The sequence below is a fragment of the Erythrolamprus reginae genome, chromosome 6 (genome assembly GCF_031021105.1).
Source record: "Erythrolamprus reginae isolate rEryReg1 chromosome 6, rEryReg1.hap1, whole genome shotgun sequence".
NCBI lineage: Eukaryota > Metazoa > Chordata > Lepidosauria > Squamata > Dipsadidae > Erythrolamprus > Erythrolamprus reginae.
The window spans coordinates 61519756-61534711 of NC_091955.1; the positions used below are offsets into that span (position 1 = coordinate 61519756).

At 40.8% G+C, this 14956-nt stretch overlaps 1 protein-coding gene across 1 annotated transcript in view; it reads left to right on the plus strand.

The window, feature by feature from the left end:
- The window catches only part of EMP1 (epithelial membrane protein 1), a 50162-nt gene extending 43668 nt beyond the window's left edge, over nt 1-6494 (plus strand). Inside the window, exons 4-5 of the mRNA XM_070755973.1 lie at nt 1317-1457; nt 4577-6494. Of these exons, the coding sequence (XP_070612074.1) occupies nt 1317-1457; nt 4577-4731 (296 nt within the window). The 3' untranslated portion in view covers nt 4732-6494. The remainder of the gene's footprint in view (nt 1-1316; nt 1458-4576) is intronic.
- Nucleotides 6495-14956: the final 8462 nt, after the last annotated feature.

The following is a 14956-nucleotide window of genomic DNA, read 5'->3' on the forward strand; positions in this document are numbered from 1 at the left end:
ATGGAATAGAATAGAATAGAATAAGTGTGATTGGACACACAAGGAATTTGTCTTTGGTGCATTTGCTCTCAGTTTACATTAAAAAAGATACATTTGTCAGGAATCAGAGGTACAACACTTAATGATTGTCATAGAGTACAAATAAGCAATCAGGAAACAATCAATATTATTATAAATTGTAAGGATGCAGGCAACAAAGTTAGAGTCATACAGTCATAAGTGGGAGGAGATGCGTAATAGGAATGATGAGAAGACCAATAGTAATAGTAAAGCAGACTTAGTAGATAGTTTGACAGTGTTGAAGGGATTATTTGTTTAGCAGAATGATGGCATTTGGGAAAAAACTCTTCTTGTGTCTAGTTGTGTGCAGTGCTCTATAGCAGGGGTCCCCAACCACCGGGCCGCGGACCAGTACCGGGCCGCGGGGCATGTTGCACCGGTCCGTGAAGTCAGCAGCTGCCGGCCCTCATGCTGCCACCCCCTCCCTCCAGCGCTTCGCCTCCCGCCGGGCAAGAGGCCTCGGGAGGCAGGTTCTGCCGGCCACAGGACGATGGATGGGACAGAGGGGCGGGAAGGACCGAGAGGCTCAAGCCTCTTTTGGCTTCTGCCGTGGCACGCCTTTGCGTTTTTGGCTGGGGGGAGGCAGGAGGGCCAGCCTGACCCCCTCTCTCCAGCGCTTAGCTCCCGCTGGGCAAGAGGGCTTGGGAGGCAGGTTCTGCCGGCCACAGGACGATGGCGGGAAAGAGGGGCGGGGAGGACCAGCATCCCCATGCTTAATCCCGCCCCCAACCACGCCCCTTTCCGCCCCCACTGGGCCATAGAAAAATTGTCTTGCTGAAACTGGTCCCTGGTGGAAAAAACGTTGGGGACCACTGCTCTATAGCATTGTTTTGAGGGTAGGAGTTGAAAGAATTTGTGTCCAGGATGTGAGGTGTCTGTAAGTATTTCCACAGTCCTCTTTTTGACTCGTGCAGTATACAGGTCCTCAATGGAAGGCAGGCTGGCAGTAATTGTTTTTCTGCAGTTCTAATTATCCTCTGAAGTCTGTGTCGGTCTTGTTGGGTTGCAGAACCAGACAAGACAGTTATAGAGGTGCAGATGAAAGATTCAGTGATTAGTCTATAGAACTGTATCAGCAGCTCCTTGGGCAATTTGAGCTTCCTGAGTTGTGCTTTTTTGATGACGTTACTGATGTTAAGTGACCATTTCAGGTCTTGAGATATGATAGAACCTAGAAATTTGAATACTGTGTTCTATAGATTGCTATACATTGAACTCCTGCATTCCTTTCTCTCTTTTTTGCCTTGTGTCTTTAGCTGCCCTCAAAGCTGTGCAGGCCTTCATGATCCTGGCCATCATCTTTTCCTTCATCTCTTTGGTCATGTTTGTGGTACAGCTCTTCACCATGGAGAAGGGGAAGCGCTTCTACATCACTGGAGCCGTTATGCTGATTTGCTGTAAGGAAAAGCATTGTCTATAGTAGCAAACTGGAAATTAGTCCAAAATACTGGAGAAGGGTGGTACATAGTTATAATACATAAACATAACAAAATAATAGAGTTGGGAGGGACCTTGAAGATCTTTTAGTCCAACCAGTTGCTCAAGTAGGAAACTTTATCTAATACTTTGCAAAGTACTATTATCTAGTACTTCCTATAGTTTTATTGGATCCAAGAGGCACATAGTTCATTGCTTAAACAATGAAATATTTATCAGAAATAAGATTTTTTTAAAAAATCACTATATGTGAAAAGAGATTTATTTATTTGTTTGTTTGTTTATTTATTTATTTATTCATTCATTCATTCATTCATTCATTCATTCATTCATTCATTTATTTATTTATTTATTTATTTATTTATTTATTGGATTTCTATGCTGCCCTTCTCAAAGTGACTCAGGACAGTGTACAACATTGTAAATATACACAATATACATGAGAAATCTAATTATTTTAAAAACATATGCAAAATGACTAAAAATCTAAATGTGCAATCATCCACATTCATCCAATTCAATTATTCATATCGGCCGGGGATAATCTCATAACTCACGGTCCCCATGCTTGCCGGCAGAGGTAGGTCTTCAAAGCTTTATGAAAGACCAGGAGGGAGGGGGCAGTACCTAGGCCCCACCAGACAAATTTATCTGGCCGACAGGACCTGGAGAAGGCCAACTCTGTGGGAGCTAATTGGTCACCGAGTTGCATGAGGCAGAAGAAGGTCTCGTAGGTCATCTGGTCCTGAGCCATGTAGGGCTTTATAAGTCATAACCAGCACTTTGAATTGTGCTTGGAGACCAATTGGCAACCAGTGCAGCTCATAGAGTGTTGTTGAAATGTGGCAGATCTTGGGATCCCCACAATAGCTCATGCAGCTGACCTTGGAACATCATCTGTTGGCTGTGGCGAGGGGGGGTGTTTGCCCAGGTTCACCTGGTGAACCAGTTGCGGCACTACCTGGACAGAAGTCTTTACTCACAGTCACTCATGCCCTTATCACTTCGAGAGTCAACTACTGTAAAGCTCTCTACATGGGGCTATCTTTGAAGAGTATTCAGAAACTGCAAATTGTGCAGAACGTGGCTGCGCGAGTGGTTATGGGCCTGCCCAGGCAAGGCCATGTGTCTCTAACACTCCGCAGTCTGCACAGGCTGCCATTTGGTTTCTAGATTCAATTCAAAGTGTTGGTTATGACCTATAAAGCCCTACATGGCATTGGACCAGATTACTTGCGGGATTGCCTACTGCCACATGAATCCTAGCAACTGGTTAAGTCCCACAGAGTTAGCCTTCTCCAGGTCCCGTCAACTAGACAATGTCAGTTGGTAGGATCTAGGGGAAGAGCCTTCTCTGTGGGGGCTCCAGCCCTCTGGAATCAGGTCCCCCCCGGAGATCCGTACTGCCCCCACCCTTCTCACTTTCGTAAGAGACTTAAGACTCATTTATATCATCAGGCTTGGGTCGAGTAGAACTTAGCCCCTGGCCAACGAATGATTGTATGATTGCTATATGCATGACTGGAATTGATTTTTAATACAATTAGGGATTTTAGTTAACCATGTAGTTTTAATTTAATTGGATTAATTTTATTGTAGTTTACTGTTTTTCATATGTTGTGAGCCACCCGAGTCTTTGGAGAGGGGCGGCATAGAAATCCAATATAATAAATTTTGCATGATTTTCAGTCTCTGAACTGTCTTCAAAGGCAGCCCCATGTAGAGATAATTGCAGTAATCGAACCTCGAGGTGATAAGGGAGTGAGTGACTGTGCGAAGTGACTCCCTGTCCAGATAGGGCCACAATTGGTGCACAAGGTGTCCTCGTGCAAACGTCCCCCTCGCCACAGCTGAGAGATGGTCTTTTGTGGATCGAGGAGAACACCCAAGTTGTGGACCCTCTCCAAGGGGAGTAAGGACTCCCCCCTGGGTGATGTATGGACAGATGGAATTGTCCCTGGGAGGCAAAGCCCACAGACACTCTGTCTTGTCGGGGTTGAGTCTGAAACTATTAATGCTCATCCAGACAATTACAGATTCCAGACACAGGCCCATTACTTCTACTGCTTCACTGAGTGGACATGGGGTGGAAATGTATAGCTGAGTATCATCAGCTTACTGGTGGTAACTCACCCCATGCTCTTGGGTGATCTCACTCTGCAGTTTCATGTAGATATTAAACAGCAGGGGTGAGAGGACCGACCCTTGAGGAACCCCACAAAGGAGGGACCTAGGAGTTGACCTCCGGCCATCTGCCAACACTGACTATGACTGACCAGAGAGGTAGGAGGCGAACCACTGTAGCACAGTGCCTTGGACCCCAACCCCTCCAGCTGGCGCAGAAGGATACCATGGTCAATGCTACCGAAAGCTGCTGAGAGGTCAAGAAGCACCAGGATAGAGGATTGCCCCCTATCCCGGTCCTGCCAGAGATCATCCGTCAGTGCGACCAAAGCAGTTTCAGTGCTAACTGAGATACTATCTTCATTGATAGGTTACAGAAAAAGTTAACATTACTACAGGTATCATGGCCCTACTATAGAGATGAAAGTGTAATAATTCCAAGACATTTGTCTATACATAAGACTTTGTCTATACATAAGAGACTCTAAAAGAAGTCTATGAGTCTGAGACAAGCTTTTTAGACCAAGTCAAGATTACAAAGCAGCATGCAGGCATTTGAGTTTTCAAGAGCTTTTTATCAGGCATGGTAATAAGGAAGGGAAAAAAGACAGAAAAATGGGTAAGAGAAGATAATGTGTTCAGCGTTCAGGATATCAATTATGGCTCTATATAGAATGACTGCAGACATGCAACTGAGTCCTATTCATATTAGGATTTGATTTGAATTTGATTTAAAGAAAATCCATCTGATAAAGTAATCATAAATCAAAATATATTTTCTAATAACAAAGTAGTTGGATTTTTTTTCAATATTCAATTAAAGGAAGTTAATCCTTTCCCCCCCAGTATCTTTCAAGTGAAATTTAAATTGTTTGGATAAACTATAGATTTAAAGTATCTTCCCAATTTTACTTTATTTTGTTATTTATTTGTCTGGTTGCTTTTGTTTTCACAGGGCTGTTTATTTTGATTGCTGCCTCCATCTATACTGCCCGATTTTCTCATTATTACAAAGGCGGTCACCATGGATATTCCTTTATACTTGCCTGGATCTGCTTTTGCTTTAGTTTCATTATTGGGATCCTGTATCTTATACTCAGGAAAAAATGAGAGTTGCCAGGGTAAAATAGAGAGGGAAGATTAGAAATTGGGGGACTTGTGGGAGGGTTGTGAACTCACTTTGCTATGAGAAGTTTGCCAAAAATAATGAATACACTACTCACCCAAGATGTTGAAACACAGAAAACTCCACAAGAGAGAATTGTTATAGACTTTCTCTCCTGTTATGAATTTAAGACCATGAATATGGTTGAAGAATCTTCAGCTTAGAGAGATGATATCTCTCAGACTCCGTTCAAAGGTCTCTGTCTTCTCCTTCACCAACAGCCAAAATGGCAGAAATAAATAAGTTCTCGATCCTTCAGCAGCATGACATATATCACCCATGAATACTACCCACCAATTTCTAGTAATATAAGAAGGTATCATGAAGTGAGACACTAGAAGTATCAACCTCCCTTCCAAATTAAACAGTGTTAGAGCTGGCCACATTATAAAGTAAAATGAGATCATTGTCTCAGGCATCTGATGCTAAAGGATAGCAATGAAGTACTGGGTAACAGAACTGTAGTTACTTCTCAAACTAATCAGCATCTCCTAAGTCATCTAACTGTTCCATTATCACCTTACCTATTTTCCAAATTTGGAATGGGAGAGGTGTTACTTCATTGTAAATCTCATTTTTTCGTACAAAAATTCCTTTGATTTAAAATATACAAAATGTGAAAAAAATCAACCTGTTTTAATATTATCTAAATTGTTCCCTTTAAATTTAATGTTTAAAAATATTTAATTTCCACTCTTTATTGTCATGTAAAGAAATAGAGCTGCTGTTGTTGAAGAAGATAGAAGCCAGTAGCCATTGGGGAATAAAAAAAGAGATGAATGGTAAAGGAAGATGGGAGAAGGTGGATAAAGGCAAACAATATTCCTAATTATAAAGCATGTCATTAAGATATGCAACTTTCCAGCAAAACGTGATATGTCCATTATACAAAGCTACACTATGAAGATAGAACTGTTCGGTTCATAACGTTTGTGTTCTTCAAGCTGTCAATCCCTGAGGCATTCAACTCTGGCTCATGTGATCTCATCTCCCAGCATCAAATTAGATAAAACATTTTCTCATTTCATTGAAAAGAGGGGTGGGTGGGGGTTAAACATTGTTAAAGTGGGGCTTTCAATATTGGAACTTGCATTTAAACTATAATATATAATGTATGTTGGAGGCAGACCTTAATATTGCATTGGTCAAGGAAGAAATTATTTGTACTATAAAACAGGGTTCCTGAGTCAGAATTCTGTGATAATAGAAACAACGCTTCTGGGTTGTTGTTTTCTTCTGTGTGTGTTTACCCAACTTATCCCCCACCCCTGTTTTTATTGCATATAGTTTGTCTTCCAAGGAATACGAAGACCAGCTAATTAAATTTTGCAAATAGAGGACCAAGCAGAAAATTGCTATATTAAAGTGGAAAGACTTCTTATTACATCATAGTTACTGTTTGCCCTTTTACTACATAGATCAGTTCAAAATAATGGAAACTATGCTTAGGAAGTTGCTAATACTCTCTCTGCTTTATTGTACTTGAGTGATATGAAAAGTAAGGAGGGCTTCAGGGTTGCAAGTTTAGTATAAACAGTATTCTCTTTCTTGCTTTCTTCATTATACTGTTTTTACATGTATTTGCTAGATTATGTTCTGTCATACTTGCCATTTCTCAACATTTATTTTATGTGCAGCCATTGTAAATATTTTGATACAAGTGTCCCTAGAAGTAGGGATATATAAAATAAAGTAAAATAAAACAAAATTTCGTTTCTCAGACATGTGAGTCTTATTGATTTTCCAGCAGAATATATCAATAGTACTTCTTCCCCTGAATGAAAAATGAGGGCAATCCAGTATTTTCAGGATAGCCAGCTTGGCAGAGGCTGAGTTAAAATTGCTGCTATGCAGCTAAAGTAGTGATACACAGGTTATTTCTGGAGCCCAATTTTATGTAAAGGCATTCGTATTCAAATGTTTATGGAACAGGGTAACCTGTACCAGTTGAGATCTCACAAAGGATCATTGCCACACCTTTTTGGTGAGCAGATCTTGAATAGGAAACACCATCATGCTTCTAGTGAGGTTTTGGTAATAGCATGGTCATCCGCCTCCATTATTATTTATTTATTTTATTTATTTATTGGATTTGTATGCTGCCCCTCTCCATAGACTTGGGGCAGCTAACAACAATGATAAAAACAGCATGTAACAATCCAATAATAAAATAACTAAAAACCCTTATTATAAAACCAAACATACACACAAACATACTATGCATAACTTGTAATGGCCTAGGGGGAAGGAATATCTCAACTCCCTCATGCCTGGCGGTATAAGTGAGTCTTGAGTAGTTTATGAAAGACAGGGAGGGTGGGGGCAGTTCTAATCTCCGGGGGGAGTTGGTTCCAGAGGGCCGGGGGTGCCACAGAGAAGGCTCTTCCCCTGGGGCCCATAAAACAACAGTCGACGGGACTCGTAGAAGGCCAACTCTGTGGGACCTTATCGGTCGCTGGGATTCGTGCAGTAGCAGGTGGTTCCGGAGGTAATCTGGTCCAATGCCATGTAGGGCTTTAAAGGTCATGACCTTTATCATAGTGGGATGTGGTCAGAGGTGGGCTGCTAAGGTGGAACGGTGACACATGCTCGCCCCTGTGGCTCTGAGTAGTAGCGGAGTCCAGCACAATTCTGCTACTGCACCTGGGCCATGGGTGCACCTGCGTGTCTGCGTGCGATCTCGCTACCTGCCCAGGTGCAGTAACAGAATTGCACAGGATTCTACTACCACTCAGAGCCACGGCGTGAGCACACATAACCGTTCCACCTTAGCAGCCCAACTCTGGGTGTGGTTTTATTGCCTATAGGTGGAACTTGGCCTCCAACAAAGAGTGTTGAACCAACTGCAATAAATACTTTACCAGAAACATTTTTGAAACTGTGTCAAAAGTTTTATGCTTGATGTGAGAATAAAGAGTGACCACTAATTTGCCTTTCTGAATGGGATCATTCTAGAAAGCTAGGAGTGTTGACATAGCTCACTGGCAAACTTGTTTTCTTCAGTGAGATGCTTGGAATCATTGAAAAAGTTTGGGCTTAGCGCTTCTGGACAGATAACAATGATTGAGACCTCCTCAATACTTTCTGCCCAATTTAGCAGGTTCGGCTAAAGCAGGCTGCTACACAGGTATGAAGTCAAAGAGACAGACAGCTCATAGAAAAACTTGTCTTCTTGGGCAGGAGAAAGGCACTTGTAGCCTTGCCATAATCATAAATGCAGTCAATGTTTGGCCAGTGACATTTGGCCTAGCACACATCTCCTTGAACTTTTTCATAAAGCTTGCTTTCACAAGGAACTTTAAAATAAAGCTAGGTCAATAAAATTTAAGGCACTCAGAGTGCTGACTGGAAATTCAAGTTAAATTGGAACAGATAGCACAGAATGTAAGATTCAATTAGTTGGCATAGGGCAGGAGTTCCCAAACTTGGCAACTTTAAGACTTGTGGACTTCAACTCCCAGAATTCTCCAGCCAGCTATGCTGGCTGGAGAATTCTGGGAGTTGAAGTCCACAAGTCTTAAAGTTGCCAAGTTTGAAGACCTCTGGCATAGGGTAACGTTAGAGAGTAGATCACACAAATACAAGGGTGTCTGGAGGGAGTGAGGGAAAAGAAAGTCAAGATGAGGTGAACAAACAAAGCTTTGCCTGTTTCTTCCGTCTGTTGGACATGTGTTTCACATAAGACTGAGATGGAGCTTTGATCACGTTATGTCAATTGCTTTCTTTAGTTTTATGACCATACTCTGAGGTCATACTTGGATAGTTTTTTTTCTCTGTCGAATCACCCTGGTATACACAAATATGGGAGGGAGCATACTGCTTCCCTTTTGCCTATCAGCCTCTCCAGGGGCCATCCAAGGCAGTTAATTTTTCATTGCCAACAAACTACAGTATATTCTATATGTGTAACATATTTTTGCTGATAATAAAAATGAAGGGAGACTAGTATAGATCTATTTCAATCTATTTTGCTCTCATCAGCTAGCCGTATTTTTATTTTTATTTATTCATTTGTCCAATACACAATACATATGGAAGAGAATAGACATGAAGTAATATATATAAAGATAATATGTAAAAATAGAGGAGAAGATATATGAAAGGAAGAAAATATATATGATATATGAGATAAAGGAAAGACAATTGGACAGGGGATGAAAGGCACACTAGTGCACTTATGTACACCCCTTACTGGCCTCTTAGGAACCTGGAGAGGTCAATCATGGATAGTCTGAGGGAGAAATGTTGGGGGTTAGAGGTTGACACTATTGAGTCCGGTAATGAGTTCCACGCTTCGACAACTCGATGGTTAAAGTGATATTTTTTACAGTCAAGTTTGGAGCAGTTAATATTAAGTTTGAATCTGTTGCGTGCTCTTGTGTTGTTGCGGTTGAAGCTGAAGTAGTCATTGACCGGTAGGACGTTGCAGCATAGGATCTTGTGGGCAATACTTAAATCATGTTTTAGGCACCGGGATATACTTCCCGGGATTTGAACCTGGGCAGTCTGCCTGTAAGGCAGTAGTTTTAACCTTTATTTTTGAATCTAACTTATTTAATGGTACTACATGAAGCTTCCTCTCTCATAAAAATGTAAAACATTCCAATAGCTAATATTGGTAATCTTAAGGAGAGCTAGTGCCTGGCTACTTATTTTATTTTATTTTATTATTTTATTTTATTTATTTATTATTTAGATTTGTATGCCGCCCCTCTCCGCAGACTCGGGGCGGCTCACAGCAAGATACAGCAAATCATGACAAATCCAAATAAATTTAAAATATTTAAAAAGGTTTAAAAAGAACCCCATTTACTAACAAACACACACACAAACAAACATACCATGCATAAATTGTACATGCCCGGGGGAGGTGTTTCAGTTCCCCCATGCCTGACGGCAAAGGTGGGTTTTAAGGAGTTTACGGAAGGCAGGGAGAGTAGGGGCAGTTCTAATCTCTGGGGGGAGTTGGTTCCAGAGAGCCGGGGCCGCCACAGAGAAGGCTCTTCCCCTGGGGCCCGCCAACCGACATTGTTTAGTTGACGGGACCCGGAGAAGGCCCACTCTGTGGGACCTAATCGGTCGCTGGGATTCATGCGGCAGGAGGCGGTCTCGGAGATATTCTGGTCCAGTGCCATGAAGGGCTTTAAAGGTCATAACCAACACTTTGAATTGTGACCGGAAATTGATCGGCAGCCAATGCAGACTGCGGAGTGATGGCGAAACATGGGCATACCTAGGTAGGCCCATGACTGCTCTCGCAGCTGCATTCTGCACGATCTGAAGTTTCCGAACACTTTTCAAAGGTACTTATACCCCCAAGTTCTTCATCCCTGCCCCAGCCTTCTTTTTAATCAATATGGGCAAGCATCTTATTTTTATTGCCTTGTTGCTCTATGTGATAAAAACATACAATTGTTGTTTTCCTCTCAGTTTAAATAACAGGCACATTTTGAGCTCTGTAAAACTCCTGCAGTGACCCCTAATCTCTAATGCTCCCATTATTTCATTTTTGAAGCAAGAGACATTTGCAAAGCTGCTTCTACCTCGGCAAGGAGATTAGAGCAGCCCACAATAGTTGGACTGGTTAAAAGAGAGAATGGGATTCTGCGATCATTTTATGACTAAGTTGCAACAGCAGCTTTGAGAGAATTAATTGCACTGGAGAGATATGCACAAAAATGCAATACAAAAAGAAGGGGGGGGGGGAAGCTAAGTCTACAAGTCTAAAAATCTTACCAGCCAATAGTAATGCTATATTTTTCTCACTGAGAAGTGGAATAATTGGAAACCTTATGTCAGTGTATCCCAACCTTGGCAACTTGAAGATATTTGGACTTCAACTCCCAGAATTCCGGATGCTGGCTGGGGAATTCTGGGAGTTGAAGTCCAAATATCTTCAAGTTGCCAAGGTTGGGAAACACTGCCTTATAGAATATAAGAATCTAATTGTACTGCTTCAAACTGTGTGTGGAGGAAACAAATAGCCAAATGCTCCTTTCAGTAAATTATTTCCAGAACATTCAAAACATACATGTCAAGGAGAAGTCTACACTCTAACCTTTTCTCTGGCAGTCTTCCTTTTTATATATTAAATACTGTTCTGGTTTCTGGTAGAAGTTTAGTAATTACAAATAACTCTCATTAAACGCATCATTTCATGAATAAAGCAACTCCATTTATTTCTCTGCTCTCCTGTACTTCAAACACATTCCATACAGCACTCGGTCCGTTATCTCTCTCTTAGCCGCATTTCTCACATTCCTTTTCCTGCTTCACTTAGACAAGATTTATTTCCTAACTACATAGCTTTAAAAAAGACAGCAGCACTGACTAAATACAATACAAGATACTTTGGCTTACTTTAGCGTGGCAAAAACACATCCATATTTCTTTTCAGCAACGTTGAAACTCCACCCTTCTTCTCCACTAGCCCCCTGATGTGCCAATTACCTCACTACAATATTTAACCCATTCCTCTCCTTAATATCTTCTTCCAGACCTTTGCTCTCTATGTTTCTGAATCCTTCTGAATTTAGGATTAACCCAGCGAGCATCTGATTCTCCCTCACTAGATCCTGAACTCATAGCCCCATCCTGTGGCTGGCCTCCCACCTGTTCTACTACCTGTAACCCTGGGGGCCCCACTACTTCATAAACACTATCTGAATCCGAGTCCTCAATATCTTCATCATCCTCCAACTGATCAGGAGTATGTACAACAAATACTTCATTTTTTTTAAGGTGGAGAAACACTGAAATGTGCTATCAGGCCTCCATGCTGGAATCATTTAAGCTGGGACCAGGTGCAGAAGGTGAGGTCCTGGCACTGCATTGGCTCCCAAAAGTGAAGAGCTGCAATTGCTTTTTACTACCACTCTGTAGATATGGCTTATTTTATGGGTGTGGCTTGCCGGCCATGTGACCAGGTGGGAGTGGCTTGAAAATCATGTGACTGAGGATGGCTTAAAGGTCATATGACTCATTTAAAATTGGCCAACTTGACATCACTCACGTCAAGGGTTAGGGTTAGGGTTGCCTAGCCTCTCGTCGCCTCAAAGAGATACAATTTCCCTATCTATTTACTATTACTTAACATCCAAAATATACTATTTAACTCTATGTATGTATGCCACACGTGCACACAGGCACACAAAAATATACATTATCTACTATATAAATTGTATGTGTATGTACACATGCACACGCATGCAGGACTCTTCTAAAATTAAACACATTAACCTCATTTACTGATTTATGATGTGAAAAACATACCCAGAGCCCAGAAGGGGAGAAAAATAAAATAAAATAAAATTTTTCTACTGGTTCTGCATAGTCTGCAGAGAGGGGCGGCATATAAATCCAATAAATCTAATCTAATCTAATCTAACTGACTGTACCCATAGGAGCCCCTCACTGGTTCCCAACCTTTTAATATGACCCTGAAACTCTTCAAAGGTTTGCCAACAGATAATGACGTTAAATATAACAATGGAAAATAATTAAAAAGACATAGGAAAATCATGTGAAGACCACCTTGGTATGTCTAGCTATCTGTCAACTGTCTGATTAAGTGGTCACAAATGCTTCAGTCTCTTATGGCTGAATACATAGCAATTCAATCATATACACCTGTTCTGCCAGTGATTTATTTTTGAAAACAGATCTAGCATTCTTCTGAAAGTAGCCTGGTTGACCATCACAGGGCTGAAGAAGGGGTAAGCATTGAGTGAGTCAGGTCCACAACCCATACAACAGACACAAAAGCTCTGCCCCATTCTACCAGAATAATGGAAACAGAAAATAAAAATTTCAGTTTATGTTTAAAACTGGCTTTAAAAGGAGGTACGTGATTCATTAGTGACAGAACCAGCAACATAAAACGAAGAGAATCTGGAAGTCTTTCCTGGTTGAAATCAACAATCTCTGCAACAGAGCACTGGTGTACAATCCTTTCCAAAATGTCAATAAGCTAAGTAAAGTGATTCCTTATATGTATAGATGCAATATTCTTTATTTTAGCTCTGTTCTTAAAATATAGGTGGAGTATTTGATAGACCTCTGTATTCAAAACAAGTTTTGTATTCTTTCAAAAGGGAACTAAATACATGGGAATAAGAAGCCTGTCTAAGCCTATGAGGGCTGAACTGGACAAAGTCAGATGCGAAGGGCCTGAGAGCAGTCCATTCCATTATAGGGAAGTGCTTTGATGTCAGTAATGTCTTCTATCCAAAAGCAGATATCTCTCTGCCCGTTGGAATGTATGGAAGGGAAAAATAGAAATTAAGTTTGAATTGCATTAACAGAGGAATACAATCAAGATCAAGTGAGGTACTAATACCACTCCATAAAGCATTAGTTAGACCACACCTAGAGTATTGCATTTTGTCACCACACTATAAAAAGATATAGAGACTCTAAAAAAAAGTGCAGCAACCAGGATGAATAGGAGACTAGAGACTAAAACATAAAAAGAATGGTTACAGGAACTGAGCATGGCTAGTCTAGAGAAGAGAAGGACCAGGGGAGACATGTTAGCAGTGTTCCAATATTGGAGAGGCTGCCATAAAGAGGAGGGGGTCAAGCTATTTTTCAAAGCACCTTAAGAACAGATAAGAAATAATGGATGCAAACTGATGAAGGAGAGATTTAGCCTAGAAATAAGAAGGAACTTTCTGACAGTGAAAACAATCAACCAATGGAACAGCTTGTCTTCGGAAGTTGTGGGAGCTTCATCACTTGAAACTTTCAAGAAGAAATTGGACTGCCATTTGTCAGAAATGATGAGCGGGGAGTTGGACTACATGTCTTATAAGGTCCCTTCCAACTCTGTTAATCTGTTGGTTCAACTGTGTATATAGTTTGAGTTCCACAGCTGCACTTACTGGTTTTCTTTGACGTATTGGATTGCCCATCCATCCATCCATCTATCCATCCATCCATCCATCCATCCATCCATCCATCCATCCATCCATCCATCTGGCTGTGCTACTCAAAGTGATGTAACTCTGGGCAGTGTACAAAAAGTTAAAAAAGAAACTAATGTAAAATAATAGCTCATTTAAAACATAGTAAACAATAAAGCAACAATAGAACTTTAAACATCTACACACCATCTATTTTATCTGTAATTAAAAATTATCTAGAGCAGTGTCTTTGAATCTTTCTGATGATTTGGCCTCTTGGTTTGGGAGAAGTCTGGTACCAGTAAATGCTTCACAAAATGCCTCTAAAGAAATCACTGTCTTGTCTTCCACAGGCCAGGCCAAAGTAGCTTCCTTTGGAGAACAAAGTCCTTTGGCTAAAAGGAGTGGGTATGCCAGATCAGTCTAAAATAACAATATAAACTGGGCAGACTTCAATTTTTGACCATGTAATCATTCGCATCATCACTAAAGCATCCTAAATAACGTCCATGATAAATATTGCAAGGGGAAAGGGAAAAGTACTTAAAAAATGAAACATCTAAAGATGAATTTAAGCTGTCTCAAGGAATAAGACAAAAGTAATATTATAAAGACATAGCATTAAAATAATGGAGCATGTTCATTCCAAAAAGTGAGATAAGTTCAAAGAAAGGAAGATACTGTATATTGATTAAGTTACATTTATGGAGGGTACCCTTCAAAAGTAGCCAAAAACTTCAATTGCTACAAAATACAGTGGCCCACATGGTTTTGTACAAGCCTAAATTTGGAAACATGTCACTGTTTTGAAGGAGCTGCATTGGTTGCTAATTTGTTTCTGGGTCCAGTTAAATTGCTGGTTGCCATATTTAAAGTCCTACATATATTGGAACCAGATTATTTGAAGGTCCACCTTTCCTCAGTCATATTTATCTGATACACCAGAGTGGGAGCCAGGAATGCTATGGGTTCCCTCTCCTAAGGAGGTCTATCTAGTAGGACCAAAAAGAAGGGCTTTCTCTGTAGTGACTTCCTCCCTATGGAACATCATCCTGCAGAGACAAGATTAGCCCCTACTTTTGCACTCTTTCATGAAGCCTTGAAGACATGATTCTGCCAAAGGGTCTGAGGACTTGACTGATATAGAACCTATCAAGAGGTTCATCTGATTGTTGTCACTAGTGAGTGTTCTGTCTGACTTGGTTAATTATCAGTAATTAATCCCCACTGAAGACTTGAAAACAAAGTCACTATATATCTATCTGTC